General features: G+C 38.2%; 2 protein-coding genes across 4 annotated transcripts in view; both read right to left on the reverse strand.

Annotated features, from left to right (window-relative positions):
* Positions 1–18,409, reverse strand: part of ATP6AP1L (ATPase H+ transporting accessory protein 1 like) — a 756,678-nt gene that overhangs the window by 521,510 nt on the left and 216,759 nt on the right. The gene's annotated exons all lie outside the window — the stretch shown is intronic.
* Positions 1–18,409, reverse strand: part of RASGRF2 (Ras protein specific guanine nucleotide releasing factor 2) — a 137,276-nt gene that overhangs the window by 68,222 nt on the left and 50,645 nt on the right. For both annotated transcript variants that reach the window (XM_030470267.1, XM_030470266.1), the window contains exons 3-9: positions 10,008–10,155; positions 9,490–9,579; positions 7,485–7,738; positions 6,285–6,364; positions 5,615–5,808; positions 4,039–4,148; positions 1,976–2,094 (exon numbers count right to left, since the gene is read on the reverse strand). In XM_030470267.1, the coding sequence (XP_030326127.1) occupies positions 1,976–2,094; positions 4,039–4,148; positions 5,615–5,808; positions 6,285–6,364; positions 7,485–7,738; positions 9,490–9,579; positions 10,008–10,155 (995 nt within the window). The remainder of the gene's footprint in view (positions 1–1,975; positions 2,095–4,038; positions 4,149–5,614; positions 5,809–6,284; positions 6,365–7,484; positions 7,739–9,489; positions 9,580–10,007; positions 10,156–18,409) is intronic.

An 18,409-nucleotide genomic window follows, 5' to 3' on the forward strand; every position in this document is an offset into this window, starting at 1 on the left:
AAACAGAATCAATCTCTTCTTAGAAAAATAAAGTATATAAAACCTAGCAAAATTGTAATCCACCTTCACAGAAAAAGCCTGGAAAAAAGGTAAAGGCACCTTTTTCAAGCTGAAAAGTGGTTTCCTGTACCAGTTTACACTGATCGACACAAAGAATAGGAGCCTAACTGAAAGTAGAGGAGGTGCACATCACAGTCAAAGTGACCCTACTGTCATACGTGAAAGGAAAAGAGGCTCTGTGTTATTTCATTAGCTCTATTCAGATTTTTGCACTCACACAAAATCACATGCAGTGGATGTTCCAAAAGCCGCCTGTGCAGCCCCTGTAACATACATTCTTGTCCACTGTCCTTTGACTGTATGCCCAGAAAGAAATCTGAATTTAATTTACTTAAACTATGGGTTTGACCTGGGTCTAACCCTTCCACAGTAATCTTTTTCAGATTGATTCCCACAGAAAAAATAGTAAGATTTTACTGATGAAACATTGGGTACACAGACAAAATAATACTAGCCAATTTTAAGAAGGAAAGCCCCAACAAATATAAATATGAAATATTGTAATCACCTTGAAAAAATCAAAAATTTAATTAAATTTCACGGTTAAAGTCAATCTAGGATAATCACAGCCCTATAATTTTTTGGCTGTGGATACAATACAACAGCTGTATATTTTTCTTGAAGCCATATTCAGAACTCTTTAAAAACCTCAGTTACAACAAATACACATATTTAATGAAGACTCAAGTAGTTTAATAGTGACTGTCATACAAACAATCTTGGAAGTTATTACAGAAAGTTTCATAGTTTGGCCACATGACTACAGAAACAGCATAGAATATATTTCAAAATGTATACAAAGCCTATTAATTACCAACTGTGTATATGGCTCTATTAAATACCAAATGTTCTGCTGAGGCTATCTAGAAAAGGTCTCATGAAAGGATGCACCTAAATTATATTCCTAACCTTTCCTAAATACATTTAATGCTTTTCAGACACAAAGCAGCTTTTCCCAGTCAAAACCCTATGCTACATACAGACCTGTAGTTACCTTATACAAACCTAACTTGTTTTTAAAAGATCCAGAAGGAAATTATATATATGGGAGGAAAAAAAAAAAGTAAATATCACCAAATAAGAACTGCAACCAGCCTGCAGTTCCTAGTAAAAAGTGACATTTATTTTAAATGAAAGAGTTATTTTACCACATTTTGTGGAACTTAACAACAAATTCCTCTGCTATAACTAAATTTCAATAAAAAGAGTTTCCAAACCCACCAAGAATAGACAAAAATGAATACAGTATGGCTCTACTCTCTTGTTTTGCTAACTATTGCATTAGTAGTCCTACATTCTTGGCAGAACAGGATGACTTTTCTTTGTGAATTCTTCTTGTATAAGTGCTTTTTATATCTATCCTGAACTTCTACTAAAGCCCAAAAATGCGCATTTCAAGTGGCAAAATGAGTATGTTCAGCTACGACATCCATGGTCGCACTGTCATTGAGATGTTTTCAAAGCACCAAGAAAAATGGGAACAACTGACAGCTCTTTTGTTTCCTAGCAATCACTTTACCACTGGCAAAGCTTCAAGTTTCTCCTGCACTTCTTCCCAAATGTTGGTATCAGCTGGGACTGTTAACTGGCTAAGCAGCCCTGATCTCTGGAGCTGTAGGCAATTTCTATCCCTTTGAAGATGACAGTCCAGGCAAAATGTACATTACTGTCCCATGGGTGCTTTACTATTCATGTGCTGCTGTTTTCCGTGGTTCTTAAAGAGAACAGCACAGAAATGAGGTTCCACTACAGCCCAGAATTAGTTGTCATCAGGGCATTTTGTGACTTACCCTCCACAGACCATCAATAGTCTCAGGATGTTAGCTGTGTCCAATGCAGTGACCTGATGAACCCTGCTGGGTTTAGTATAATTTTCTCACTATTATATAGATAGCTTTAAAATAGAATGTCTTACCTTGGCGTATAAAGGTTTGACTGGTATCTAGTAATATATCACAGCCTTCTACTATCGTTCTTTCTATGGCTAGATTCTTACGGATGTTTTCTGTGTCACTCACTTCATCATGCATCACCCTGTTAGACACAATACAAAATGCACTTTAAATTCTGGAATGTATCTTGTACCTGTTGTGTCTGTTTTCACTTGCACTTACACAGCCAGCTGTATATCCATGCAGTATATAATTCTAGACCAAGTTTCTTACCTGTTCTTTTCCTCCCTTTCAAATAATTTTTGCAATAATTTAGTTTTTTTCAGCAGTGGAAACAATTTTATCAGACTTACTTTTAGATTATTCCTAAGCCCACCTGGAAGACGCCACCAAGCTAAAAACTCTTCACACCTGGTAGAACACTACTTCTTGATCCTTAATAGACTAGGCTGCTATGAACCTGGAAGTGTTTCCTAGCATTTTGTATTAGCTATATAACACATCGTAGAGTCCCTGCCCATGACATAAAGTTCCCACTCTGCTCTGCTTCAGTTTACATCTCAATGTACCATTCACTGCCCCCTTGATTCCTATAAGAACCACATGAATGTTGCTGATGGCTCACCATTTACTTTATTCCACTTATTTTCACAAGCAACCTCCCCTTACACAGAGAAATATAGATGTTTTTCAAGGCTAAAATCAACCCAGAAGTTTATATGGTGGTGTGATGTACAATAGTTTCCTAATCTGGGACTGGACTGCACTATCTGAAAGCTCCTCCTCCCTCAGAACTGCATTAAAAAGATGGAAATGAGTCACAAAGTTTTATACTTATGGTCTATACTGCCTGCCTTATAAGCAGAGAAAAATCAATCAGTCTCAGCCTCCAATTCTGAACATTCAGTGATTAGTTAGTTCGCTCAGCAGTGAACTCTGACTTCCGAGTTGAACCCTAGTCAAAGCTGATTGATCTCCTTATGTACAAAACCCTGGCTAGAGAAATTCTTTGCTTGCTTGAGTGGAAAGGAGTCATTACTTCTTTCTGCTTCAGAGGGCCTTGGAACAGGACAGAACTTACTCAACACTGCACGAATCAAACTCAGGTATTTCTGTAAAAGAAATTCCCTTCCCAGCTCTTCAAGAAGTTAGGGCCTGAAGAGGAGGCACAACATGACTTGACTCAAATAGCTGCCTTTGTTAAAAATACAGCAGGACCAAAAAGGAAAAAATAATAAGCTCTAAATTAATAAGTGGTTAGCACAAGGTGGCAACTTTGTCTAACAGAATAAAGAAAACTGAGCAGTCAAGAGCATGCAATTAACAAAAGCTATAAAGTGATCCCTATTTTACAACTAAAAATTCTCAGAGTACATTCTTGGTGAATACTCCAGATACCCAATATTTATAGCCTGGAGTTTATGCAGCATTTCTTTGTTCACAGCAGCAGTCTGTGTCTCCCAGAGAAAACAACCAAATCTCTTACCGGGCTGATACAGGGGAACATTCAAGAATGGTCTGGGAGTTTAGGGAAGAGCTTAATTTTACAGGCTTCTACAGGGAGCACCAGTTCTCAAAAGGTATCTTTAATTCCTGTTTATCTGGCATTATTTGAAGCATATGTGAAAATCAGTTATTTCATTAATGCACATAAACTATAACACAGATTGAGAACTCAGTACTCTTCCAGACCCACTGTCACAGAGTATCGAAAATGCCCTTCTTTAAACTGTGAAAAAAATAAATATCTATATTTCTCTATATAAAGAAAATTGCTTTGCTCGAAACCCAGAAGTAGGTGGTTCCTATAGCAACTCAGATTCTCCCCTACCCAAAATACCAGGACACACTTGTAGATTTACGTTAGCCAAACAAAGAACAGAAGAGACAAAATAGTAGGATGGGATACTTGGGGTTTTATTTTTCATTACCTTGTTTTGTTTTGGTTTTGATCCTTTTCTTCAGAAGAATTTTTTTAAAAATGAATAAAACCAAAGCAAAATAAAGAAAATATAGATTTTTCATTTAAAATCTTTTATATAAGCTTATCAGACATTAGAGAAGTAGGAAGGTACAAAAATCTTACCTTGAAAGTTCTTCTAGTTTAGATTTAGCAAATTCAAGGCTTTTTCGCTCAACATGTTCATGTGGTGTGTGAGCCAGTAGTTCATGAAGTGATATAATATATCTAGGAATCTTAAAATAAGTATAAAGTAAGTCCATAAAGGAATAACTCCAATACAGCTTTTTGCTAAATATTAGCCATTCCCTTTATCAGAAAAGTTTTGCAAACATAGTATTTTTTTAAATGAATATCCACAGCTACATGATTATACATACATTCTAAATTTAACTACCACCAAAATTACTAAACTTTTAGGTGACAGAGACTGCATATGCATATGTGTTTTCAGTTTGAGGAAGCATAATACCCATTTAATACATTTTAAGGAAAAATTCACACCAGAGGCAGCCACAAGTATGACATTAAATTTCATTGTTTCATGCTGCTATGCCACTGCCAATAGAGAAAACTTTCAAAACTCCCTGGGAGATCCACACAAGCCTTCCCTCAATTCTAATAGCATATTTGCATTTAAATTTCTTGTGACTTCGATAACACCAGCTAACCTGTTTGTATTTAGATGAAACTCACACTGCACTAATAGACACTGAAGAATATGCAGTATTTGGCTATTAAAGACCACAGGGTAACACAAGGACTCTGATCCATTTATTAGTACTTCAAGCAGTTTCAGGGCTTTTAACCAGAAACAAGCGATACTGCAGTATAACTTGTCTTTACAGAATAAAAGTTATTTGGGAGAAAGAGATGTGACTTATTATGGTAAAATTAAAAGTCATCAGCAATGATATCCTCCATCACATATGAATAGGATCCTGTCTCTCCCTTCTAAGATCCCATGACCTTATTTTAACTAAAAAATCCCCAAACTGTACAATATATAAGCTCTACACTAAAAAAAAAAACGAATTGTTATAGGTGCTAATGGCCTGTGAGGCTAATATTAATAACTAGCACTAACACAAGTATCACTGACACCGAGGGCGTTCACTATTCTCTTGATGAGTAAAATATTAGGTTAAATGTAAAAGCACAAAACCATCAGACCAGTGTTTCCAGACCTCTTAAAACAGCTGCAAGTTATTAATCCAGGCAGATCAAGACAAAATGTCAGGATAAATAAAGTTCTTAAAACTTCTGCAGCATATTTTTCATTTTCTAAAGATCAAGTCACTGGACAGCAAAGTGGCAGGAAAGTTTCAAAATGTATTCCTATTAAAATGTTTGTGGCTGCTCTAACTTGCTATAGTAGGTATATTATTCCTCTCTGGCCTGATTCATAATCCTGTAGCAGGCAAAAGTAGAGTATTGTTTCTCAGCTTTTTTCCTTTTAGTCTTCATCCCACATTCTCTTTCAACATACATAAGATTCTCATAGACACAAAGCAGTATAGTTGGAGAAAGGATCTCTACAGGCAGAGGTTCAGCATAAGAACAAAATAAATTAAAAACATATTAATTTACATGAAAGTGTTTTTAGTTAAGAAGAATCTTCAATCAATCGTAATGTCAGCAACACAAAATTAATCAACCAAGCATTAAAAACAAATAGTCACAGAAAATATACAGAGACTACCTGAAACATGGGGTAAGTAAGGAAAGTTTCCAGCATTCGCCCCTCACATGCTGGGTTGGCTTCATATTGCTTCAAGAGTTTGTCAAAATCTCTGTTTTGCTTACAGTTTGCCAGTACTTGTAGACTATATTGATGATTCCGAACAAATTCTTGATATATGTTGAGCATTGGCAGTAGAATGTCAAATAGATCAGCTAGAAAAAGTCAAGAAATGCTTTTTTTTCCCAGCTATCCATCTCTTGAAAGATACTTTTAAAGAAACTACTATGTTCTATGGAAGTGAATTACTATAATCAGTTCTGTTTCAAATAAACTGGTATTTCAGAAAAATTAAACTTGGCTCTTTTACTTGCCAAAGCATGGTTGTTCCGATTAGCTAATAGCCAGACAATATCACAGAAAGTTCTGGGGCCCATGTCTAATCAATGCTTAGGGCAGAGGCATTCTCATATATCGACTGGAACACAAGCACTACTGCCCAGGTGGGACTCCCACTATACCAGATCTTGTGGTGTTAGTCCTGGAAATGTGTTTCATTCAAAGAGGACTTTAGAAAGTCCTCTCTTAAAAGGAAAAAAAAAAAAAACAAGAAACAAAAAAACCCCAACTTTACTGTAATTACAAAACTAAATATGAAAATTGTACCTCTAGATAAAATATAGTAACTTACCTAGGATTAAGGTAGGCCAGTTAGCTATTCTTGCTTTTAAGCCTTGGTGAAATATCTCGTGAAGAAACATGATAGTTTCACTGAAAAACAAGTATTTAAACAAATAAAAAGACAATTCAGATTTATTTTCTGATTAATAATTCACAGAAAAACATCTCTTCCTGGTTAGTAGTATGTTTTGCATCAGAAGATATTTATTATTATGGAAGTAAGTGTTTACTTTTGTTGCACTGATTAAAATTTTGAGTCTAGTATGTCTAAAAAATATATAGTATTTGGTGTATAAAGCATATTCTAACTGTTCAGATTTTTTAAATAAAATCATCTATTAAATAACATTCCATACAGTTTCATTAATAGGTTTTCTAAGAATATCCTTGGCAATGTATTCAGTCGTTTAAGAGGACTGAAGATGCAGAAACCTCAAGCCATGGTAGTCATCTACATTCTTGCTTGCTGCTGTTTAAGATCTGAAGCTTACAACTTTCCTGTAACATGAACCTTAACACTGTATTTTAGCTTCTGAGGTCAACAGAAGTAGGGGGCATCCCAATTGTAAGAAAAAGCATAGAGTATAGTGATCGTGAATGAGCTATGAAAGGGAAACCTGTCTCATAACCAAAGGAACACGTTCCATTCATTAGAAGTTTGGGGCAGACCTGGATGCAATCCCAACCCTTTATCAAATGTTAGATGCCTGCTGGCTTATTTGTACATACTCATTACAGTAGTACTTGGATGCTTATTGCAAAGAGCAATCCTTTTTTTGTAGGATATGAAAAGACAAGTGAGAGGGAAGGAGGCTCCTTAGGCAGGACGAACAGAAGATTTGATGTACTCTCCTCAGGGTCTTATCTGGATCATATGAGGCCAGTAAGTCCAATTTTGCTCTCTTAAGAGAAAAGGAAACAGGAAAGGTGACAGAAAATTATAAGAGCTGCCCCAAGAGGCACGATTTGTCATTTGTCCTTTTTTATCTCTAGCAGAGGAAATGTAAGGAGGCAAAGAGGTCTAGCTGGTTTCAAACAGCATCACCGACAGCACCTTGCCTTTTACCCTGGAAACACTGTCTACCTCAGTGACATTGCTTCCATCAGAGCAAAAGACGGAAGCAGTGCCAGACCTCCCTACTGTAAACTGAAGCAGAATGGGAAGAAGTGGTCAGAGAAACCCCTAGAAAGCAAACAAAAATCCCCATACCTGTTGAGGAAAATGCTACTAACATCATCATGACTGATAGGTGGCTTCTTTGAACTTGCAGCCATTCTTAAGGGCCGCAGAAAACAGTTCACAAGAACATAAAGTTGATGTACATATTCAGATTCAGCCTCCACCATGTTAAAAACTATCTGATTCCTTTTTCTCATGCTTTCTGCATGGGGAGAACAAATATAATCTTGGACAATAGTCTTCCATTTTCTTCTACATAACCACCCCCGCATAAAGCTCTGGACCTAAAAATGAACCAAGCAGAATACAAGAATCAGAAAAAACATCACATAACTTATCATAAGCTCTTCCTTGTAGAACTAAGACTCTAAATGAAATACCTCTGTTTAAAAAACGAACGAACAAACAAGTCTTGCCCTTATTGATCTATAATTGTTAATTGAATTACTTTTTTTTTTTTTTTTTTTTAGATTTTTGTTTGTTAATAAAATTCCTACAATCATTTGGTCGTACTTGTTGCCAGGAAACAAACTGAGATGATACCCCATCCATATCAAAGTATCTTTTACTACAAGCTCGAACGTTGTACATACTTTTCCCATCACGCACAACCATGCTACACACTGTGCAGGGTTTTTATCTCCTTTTACCTACCTTTACACATTTCTCTTATACCCCTAAAGGTATTGTGCAGTGCTTCCAGGTAACTCATTTCAAGACAGATATCATTGTTGACATAATACAAAAATAAATATTTTCAGTTTTGAATAGAAACCACTTAGCATGTGTATTTAAAGCTATGTATCAATATACTGCTTAGTACCAGACACCTAGGCCAGCAATACTACTACCCAGAAAAAACAGATTTTTGGCATTCTTAAAACGCACCTCTGTGTCATGGAAAAATCTGCTTAAGCGTAATACCCACTGAAGTTACAAGGAGATTAAAGATTACAGAAAAAGTCTACATATAGTCACAGAAAATTTCGGTATGTCTTTGTCTTGATCTTGGTGTGGAGATCATTCATCTTGAAAAAGAAGTGCAGAATCTCACTGGTAGCAGTTTACTTTGAATAAATAACTTTTTAAAAAGGGTCCAATTGTCAAAACAATCAAGATGTAGAATGCAGTGAATTATATACAAAATCAGAGCTCTCTTTCTACTAAAAGACACATTTCTAGCTTCTCTTACAATGTTTAATCCATGTGAAAATGAAAATTCACACAAGCTCAGTGCTGACCCTGACTTAAGACCACATGAGCCATGAAAAGTCAGAAACTAAGTCCACATCAAATAAAGGATATTATGCAATTCAAGATACTGAACACTGTGAGAATAAGGGTAACACATATGGAACCACATCTTCTAGCATGAAGTCCATTCACACTTGAAGATGTGATGAATTCCATTCATGCTTCTGCACTAGAACTTGAGGGAGTCAGCGAAGGGCAAAGTTCTGGAGGCTGGTTATATCCAGCCTTAAGCAATACTGCCAAAAGCTGCACATGTAAATGACATACAGAGTGGGACAATTCTGTCCTTGGTATGAAGAACACTGGCCATAGAATCCTAGAACAATCACCATCAAACAGAGCAGGTGACAACCTAAACCATACTGCTCTCTGCATTTGTAATATTTGTATTCCAGCTTCAGTGGCAGAACAAAGGTTCTATCTTTATAATCCTTTTTGTAAGAAGGGAGTATAAAGTCACTATACACTTCATTCTCAGAGGACACAGCCCATGACTTAATTTCAGCCTTAACAAGCAGTTGAGTGCAATGTGCAAGTTTCTTTAAGAAACTGAATATATATCTTGCAAGTAAAAATGAGTACGTAAGTAACAAATACACCATGGGTTAAATGTGGCACTGAAACATAGGAAGATGATGCAATTTGAGGTTTAAATAAGGGCAGGGCAAAAGGCATCTTGCTATTTGACTGTACTCAATGAAAAATAAATGAAGACAAAACTAGACAGACTAGAATACAGAAGTACACACCCATCCCACCCCTCTCCTCTTAAGAACATTACCTTTTTTATCTTTTTAATATCTGGGTTCTCATCTTCCTGGTTGCCTTGATAAGGTCGCATTCTTTCTTTTGTTTTGTTGAGAGCTACAATCTGACAAAAACAATGATTCATTAAATGCTTTCTCAAGCTAATGAGATTCTTAGTTACAGAACCAACAGAAAAAATATTTTTAAAATATTGAAAAAATAAATATTAAAAAATGTTGAAAAAAGCATTTAGCCAAGGGTTCACAGGGAGATTATCACATATTCACCTTACTGGGTTGCGTTATTTTCACAAATATTACAGAAATATTGAATACTATCACAATGCATAGAGCAAAATGTTGTAATTCGTAGAAACACAGACTTGTTTGGGTTGGAATGGACCTTAAAGTTCAGTTCCAACCCCCTGCCACAGGCAGGGACACCTTCCACTAGACCAGGTTGCTCTAAGCCCCATCCAATCTGGTCTTGAACACTTCCAGGGATGGGGAAGCCACAGCTTCTCAGGGACTGCTTGATGGCTGTGGCACATACCTCAGATTTAAGTCTTTCAATTTCTGTGTCTTGATCTTCAAGCTGATGTCGAAGCTGATTAGCCGCAATCTTTTCAGTCTCTACAATCTGGACAAGATGAATGTACTTCTGCATTAACACCTCCCTTTCAATCAGAATATCTGAATAACTAAAAGGGAAAACATTTACATTAGTAAAAAAAGGCAAATATTGTCTTCCATATCCCCTTATGAGATATTGTCAGAATAAACGCTGTACCAGTGACAAAACTGCAAAACTGTGTTTCTTTGGCTTATTATAAAATTAATAGCTTGATCATAAATCCCCCAAACTTACAGTGTTCAACATCCTTTTTAGACATAGGTGCTAGCAGTACCCAGTTTCACAGTACCCAGTTACTGAAAACAAGATAATTTAACTGATCCTTTTTATGAGCTTCTAATCCTCAGGCTAAGCCCAAGAACTCTATTAATTCGATTTATTTTATGTTAAGGGCTGCTTCCTCCCTTCCCCCCATCTTTTTGGGAAGTGATTCACCAGAACTATTTCTAATTCTCTCCACCTGTCATATCTCTTTATGGAAGAATTCCCATCACAGAATCAAAGAATCATAGAACAGTTTGGGTTGGAAGTGACCTTCAAAGATCACCTAGTTCAACCCTCCTACACTGAGCAGGCACACGCTCAGCTAGATCAGTTTGCTCAGAAACAACCACATCCATTCTCAATAATTGTTACTTAAGTTTGCTAACACCTATTTTATTGTTTAGCCCAGTTTGAGATTACTCAAATAAATGCATTTATTCTAATTAGTAATAGGAACTATGGTATCACGTGTTTCTTTTAGCTCAAACTGCCATTGATCTGTATTTTCCTGAAAAGGGATGGTATCCCTAATACGATTGGATGTCACAATCAGAGCAGTGATAAGCATCATACTGGAGGCACTGTTCACATCTCCAGGTAAAGGAGGAATCAGTTTCTTCCTATGCAACCTCTTCATCAGACTCTTCTTTCATGTGATTCAGTCCCTCTCACTTAGATAATTTAAATGTGCAGAAACTATATGCTTGTTTGCTGGCCTTCATTCAGCAAGATCTACAGACACAAACTGCCTCTTTATGGGGGTTTCAGGAAGCTTGTCCTCCTGAGAGTTAAGTAATTTTACAAGATAAAGACCGAACTGCACAAAACACAACAGAACAAAGCCCTAAATCTTTGATAAGGGATTTCTTACTATTTTATGATCTATCATTAAAAATGCTTCCACTGTTCAACTAGCAAAGGATTTGACAGAAGGAATTTCTGGATTGCACATCTTTTCCTCTTAAATATCTACTTACAGCACTCATGAAAAAATTAACATTTGCTATTAAATACTGGGAGGCTGTTAAAAATGTAATGATGAGCATCCTCTACAGTCAATCATTTTTCATATATATATTTACTTCTATTTCAGTCGGTATTATTGCAGTTATATACTGGAGGGGGCCAATATTGAGTACAGCCGTTAAATTCAATAACTAACCTGGAAAACAAGCTTAGATTTTTTTAAAATAGAGTAATTTCCCACAGCTGTCATAAAGCAAAGGCTTTTCCTCCTTAAATGGATTATAAAAAGAATAAGAAGTGAATTTAATTCTATTACATTTATTGTTATATTTTGACTACTGCAACAGTAAACAATAAATGACAAAACAAAAGCTCACAGCATCTCTTCCAACAAGTTAAACAACACATTAAAAAAATCTGTCATTAAGTAATCCATGTATCTTAATTGTACAATAAACAGTAATAAAGTGTGAGATTTAGTTCTTTAAAATTGTTCAATAATAATCTTTTTTGTTTTTCAAGAATCCTGTTTCTTTCAGAAACCATAGTACTTAATCTCTTTCTACCCTAAGGGGTATTTGTACATGATAAAATGTGTCTGGGTTAGATACACAACACTGGTTGCTTTACAATGAGAGATGTTATGAAGACAAAAATACATGTAACATATGTAAGAAAATGCATTCCTTAGTGCCTGCGGCACCATCTTGATTTACATTGAATATAAAGAGTAGTCTTATCCAGATGCAGATAGGTGATCACCTTTTCTTGTTTGTTCTTTTCAAAATTTTCTTAAACTTTTGGTAACAAATACTTCCAATACAGAATTTGACAGATTTGGCTTTGCTTTTATTCAAGACTGAGGAAATTAGTAGGGCACAGAATCACAAAGGGTGAACAGCAGCTGCAGTCAGAGCTGACGTAAGAGTCAAGGTACTATTATATATGATGTTTTTCTTTCACTTTTTCATTTTCCTCCTTTAGGGGAAGAAACTTCACCTAGATTTTTCAGTTTCTTTAGATGCATTAAGCCAGATTTCCACAGTCTTGCTTTACTAGAGAAAATGAATTTTGCTATGGAAGATTGAAAAGGTTTTGTACTTTTGAGATGTACGCAGAGTATTCAGTACGCTGACTATAGCCACTGCCTACAGTCAGTGGCTTTGGCTGCCTAAAATGTCAATCTCTGCCTGGAAACCAAACACTTCCTTCACTGCCATAACGAGCAGAATGAAGAGGAGTTAATTAGAAAAGCCTATGTACACCTACACTACCTTAGAATAGGCTATTCATTTTCCTTCTCAAAAGTACTACTTGTTATGGGAAAGCAAAACCCTAAGATTTTGGAATAAACTTCATGTGCTTCCAACGGCCCTTTTCAACCATCTCTCTGTATGTATGAGCTAAAGATCATCATGCCCAAAGTGCTAACCTGGATATCCAGCATTATGTAAGGAGCCTTTCAAGAGTGCAGGGTTTCAATACTGACTTGATTACACAAGTATACAAACTCCTTTGTTAAAGAAAAGTGTAGCAAAGTGTTCAAATGTCAAACGAAGATGAAAAATTCATAAAACAACTTGTAAGCAGCCAACATAGATCTAGTTCTCTGGTTTGGATATCATTTAATAGAAAGAAGCAACTGCTGTGAGCCACAGCTTTCTATGAAAGGTATTAACATTTCATTGAGAGAAGCAGTGCTATAAATTTATAATAATATGTAGTAAGACTCAAAGAAAGAGCATCCTGAAAGCTGAGGCTATACCTATTTCCTACTATCATCTGTAGAGACAGGACTCAAAGGAGTCCTAGACCAGATATTTCAAGAACCTTAAGCTCTGTTTGACTACTACCTACCACTGCCTAGAGACAGGAAGAATTGAAGAAAGTCCTGAGAAAAATGATGCATCATTTGTGCCCTGTGAGAGCCGACATGTTCAGAAAATATAGAAAAACGTGTGAAAGTTTAACCAACGCCTCATTATTAGGATCTCCTTGTTGTGGTAACAGACCAAGATAAAGGTTCCAGCAGGGCTATCAGCAAATATAATTGATTTTTGTACCAAATTCGGGCCACAGTTATGGTTCATTGGATCACTCTATGCTAACTGTCCTGAAAGCAGCTGTAAGAACCAGGCATTGGTCATATCAAATCATCCTTTTGAAATGCAAAATGGACAACCTAATCAACTCTTTATTAAAGCCATGTAATATGGCTGTGAGGATCTGGAAGACAAAAGAAATGGCCTACATCTGCCCATACTAACCACATTCAGGCAGCTATAGGACTCCTTAACAAAGGAGGTTTTAAAGTCTAATGGCATATGAACAGCCACACTAGGTATGGAAACAGTAAAAGTCGCAATAAAACTTACACAATGCATCCCCATGACCCCCATGACCCCATGACCCCCCCCCAAGGTGAGCTGGGGGACTACCTGTACACAAGCAGTATTAACTTTAACGAACTCCTGTACGATACGGGAAATCAAAGGACACCTACGTCTGTGAGGGTTACAGAGATGAGGCTTATCAGAAAACACAAAATTAAGATGGCTTTTCAGACATGCATGGACAACTGTTTAGAAAGGGTATAAAAGAGGTTGTCTGCGGATTGCCAGTCAAACTGGTGGGAAATGGCACTTGGACTGGTGAACAGCTACAGCAACCAGGATTTAGAGGGGGGGTAGGTGGGTATAGGACTGCGTGATGCATGGGGAAGCATGAGAAGTGTATACCCCAAATGATTTTTTACTACAATATCCTTTTAGTTGAGACAAGGAAATATAAACCGGAATAAAGAATATTTTGGAAGGATGGCCCAACAACCATAGGAGGTTTTGTGTACCCAAACCACGCCAGTTAGGGAATGGCTTACTCTAGGAGCATGGGTGTGTGGAGAAGGGAACGCTACCCTCTTGTGCAAGAATGAGACAATCATGAGAGCACATCTCATCAGCCAATGTGTTACTCATCAGACTCACAACTCACACTAAAACCAGCTGTTCCAATTGTCCTGGCACTCCTTTATCCAAGAAAATCTAACTACAGGAATTAATCTACAAACAAACTGGAGCAGAAAGGCACCTTTCCCCATTATGCAAAATGGAGACAGTTCAAGAGCAGCCACGAAATCCACACTAAATACAATGGAAAGGACACTCCTTCTGGGGAAAGCTGAGGCTTCACAGAGCTGATAGGAACTTGTAGCTACTGTCTCCAGAAAGTGTGATTGGTGGGATTTCAAATGTTCCCTTAGAAAACAGCTACCACACCAACCTTCTGGACAGTCGTAATTACCAGTATAATCATTCCTTTTGAAGTTTTGTGTCCATGTTATCCAAAGCTGTCTACCAAGACCTACAAGCCCCACTGAGGGGCTTAAGGAGCCCTCTGCAGCAGCGCTGAGAGGTCTGCTCCAGAACAAAGCCCTTCTAGGGTAAAGAACAGATTTCTATGATGTGCGTTACAAGGAGTGCAGGAGGTATGGTCAAACCCATCAAGATGAGTCACTGGGAAGGCTCATCTTTCAGGCTGAGAAGGGTTCCCAACTATAGGAGTGTGAAACATACTACGGGACACAGGGAAAAGCATTTCAGGATTGTGCAAAGCTTGTTATGGGATGTTTAAGGAAGGTATCAAAGGCAGGAAAAGGGAGGGATCAAGAAGGTTTGAGGAGGAGAAAGCTTGGAGAAACACAGAGGTAAGGGGATAAAAGTGGATAAAGGGTCACATGTAACCAGGCTCACCAGAACACTTGCCTGGCCATGCTCTGCACTTGATCAGCACAGCCCAATCTGTCTTCTCGTTAAACTTCACTTCTAACTACGTTCCTTGGTGAGTGGACTCCATATACGCATCCATGGAGGTAAAAGTGCCAGCTACTGGAATTGGGAGTGAGGGGCCATACGTCCCTCTGTGTCTGCAGCGCCAGTAACTCAATGGAGAGGTGGGAGTGTGTGCATATAGTCTGGGTGCATGTATCAGCGTGTGATCACCAGCCTCTGTCATGCCTGGCTAGCTGGGGAGTAGGATCAGTTGCTGGAAAGGCTGGTGTTGGGAGACGCATTAAGTTTAGGTTGGATCATCAGAGACTCTGATTTAATGACTGGAGGACACAGGAGATCCAGCCCAGCTACCGGGAAGACCATGAGGTTGTGTGGTTGACTGAGAAACTCTTTTGTGCACGTGTGTTTGTGCCTGTGACAGGTGGAGACAAGACCATCCAGTACAGTTACCACCTATACTGAACAAAGAAGTTAAAATAATAGTTTTAGACTATTGCATTAGATTTTTTCTTGCCAACTTAATTAAACAACATAGAACAGATTTGCTTCAGGGATTAAATTTTGCCTGCATCATGATTCAGAATTTTTTCCTTGAGTTTGTCCTTATTTTTGACAAATGGGACAAGCTTTGGCAACTTTGTCAGTGTCACTATTCTTTTGATGCTAGCCCAAGACATTTCTGACCATTCTGTCAGGTTTTGTTTTAAATTGCTGTCTGACATTTTGTGTAGCCTTTTGAAGATACCTTTTTTTTTGAGTATCTCAGGTGTCTCAGGTAGAAATTCTAGGAGATATTGAGAACATTCTCCCTAATCTTAAATTGAAAACAGGACTTTAAACATCCTGTTCTTTGTGAACATGTTGGCATCTGTGAGATAGAATTATTTAATTGCTTTCTGGAGGGTCTTATCCTCATGAGTAGCCATGGTAATCCCCATTTCAGCTGAGACAAAGACGTCGAGCCTTTTTTCTTTTTCCTTCCCCTCGCCCCCCTTTCCTTAGACCGACATATACAAAATATAATTTTGGATTGTTTTTCATTACTTTTTTGGCAAGTACATGTTTGCAGCCATCAAAATCTCTTCCATGTTTTATTTATTTTGCAAGTCATGAACAGACTGTTGAAAAAATAACACAATCTCACTGCACCCCACATCCCACTCTAGATAAATAGGCATTTTATTTGGATGCAAATTGGTACTTAAAGGATTTCCTGCTGTGGCATTGTCCATTGTTTCTTGGAAGATTTCACTGTGGGTGGGATGCTACTGCTTGTCGTTTTGCCAGGTACCATGCACAGAGTTTGAGAGCCGACATGCTTTTCCATGCTGCAGCTACATGGTACGTTGCTTATGTTCCTTTCTGCAGTGCTCTATCCTCATTTGGGAGAGATTGTTTGGCTTGTGAGCTTGCAATGGGAGGTGCAGTATATTTTAATATTATTATTTTGAGTGCCACATCCATACCTATTTTTCATCTCTTTATATTTTATTTCAGTGTTTCGAGTTCTCAGTAATGCCCAGGATGGTGGAGTAAGGTTTGCTTCTTCTAAGTTATGTTTCTAGGCTGGAGGACTTACTCCTGGCAAATCCTAATTCCTCTGTCAGTGATTGCATGAGGAAGTCCTGTTTTGGGCTTTGTTCCAGAACTTGACCTCTTATGAAAAGATATGTTTCACTCTCAATACAGTGGGGTAGACTTTTCACCTTCTCCTACAAATTCTTCTATGCTCTTGTGGGTTTTTTTGCATTTAATTCAAAATCTTTTATGCTTTTTTGTTTTAATATGGATGCAGTACTCAGCAAATTTCTCACCCATTTCTACTTTAGCTTATTGGGAAGTCTTAAATTATGTGCTTCAGGCTGTAGTTTCATGTGCGCTTTAGGCCGGCATAATCCCACGTTGCTGCTGAAGGAAGCAGCTGTCCTTCTCATAAGTCAACCATTCATTCCCACACCTTTACCGACCTTTCTCTCATGCAGGCACAAGTGTGAACTTAATTGGGAAACTGGTGTGCACTAAAGGGAACCATGTTTTGTTTATTTTTTGCCTGCTTAGTATTAATCCATCTCAATTCTTCTGGGTCTGTTCATTGCACATCCACGCAACACACCTGTGTTCACTGCACAAGGGAGAGGGAAGTGGATGGGTGGAATGGGGAAGAGCATGAGTGCTATACTGGGGGAGGTGCTTCTTTCAGCTAGGTCAGTGCTCAAACTGTATGAGGAGCTACTGCCTTCCAACCGGTAATTTAAAAAAGAAAAACAACAAAAAAAGGCTTACTTTCAGATCTGTTGGCATGCTTTACTTGCTAATGCAGGGTGTATTTTACATAGTATTTTACAGGCAGTTGCAAGGTCAGCATAGTAGCTCAGAGCTGCCTGGAAGCTCCAAGCAAATGCTGTACTACTAATGTCTTGCTGTTGGAGAAACTGTATAACCTGAGGCTTGGTGCTATAATAAAACCACAATTTTGTAGTTTCCAGTTGACTGGGAATGGGGGAGAGAGAATTTGAGTAGTGCTCAAAACATGGGCAAAGCAATCTCATATCTGCCTTTCAAAAAACATCTAGTTAGATCCACAGAACAAAGTGGTAGGGGTTGCCAGAGATGGTAGCTTGATAGAGGTGAGGCTGCCATTGCTCTCTATACTTAGGTTGAACCAGAAGTGAGCCTGGGCATGTAATTCCAATACAAATGAACACATATGTACATACAAACACAGCTGGATGAGGGGATCGGCACAGACAGAAACATTCAGCCCTCAGTTGGGCACAGACAACACCAGCAGCCTCATCCTGTTCCCCCCTCAGACTGATCAGAGAGGGGAAGGAAGGTATGTTAGTGGAAAAATAAATACAATACGTATATACAGTATAGGTGGCCCCGGAAAATATCCTGTTCATGCAGCCTGTCCACTGCTCCAGGACCTGGTCCTGGATGTACTCCAGTGCCCATAGACCCTCTCTAGTTGCTGGTAGCCAGTCTCCATCACTCATAGATATGCATGCACCCCCCTCTTCCCAGCACACTGTGGATCCCCCAGTAATTGGTCTAAGACACCTAGTCTACCCTAGTAACTGGCCCTGGACCCATGTACTTCCAGTTCCCTCACATGCCCACATCACGCACACATGCACTGTGGATCCCCCATTAACTGATGGACAGGTGTCCCCAAGCCTGCACACATGAACATATGTAGACCCCCAAACTCTATGGATCTCTCCTGTAACTGCCTTGCAAACTCAGTCTGACTGGTAACTAGGCCTTGGATGTTCTTGTCTCCACTTGTCAGAGGCGCAC

Source organism: Strigops habroptila, chromosome Z (genome assembly GCF_004027225.2).
Source record: "Strigops habroptila isolate Jane chromosome Z, bStrHab1.2.pri, whole genome shotgun sequence".
In the NCBI taxonomy this organism is placed as follows: domain Eukaryota; kingdom Metazoa; phylum Chordata; class Aves; order Psittaciformes; family Psittacidae; genus Strigops; species Strigops habroptila.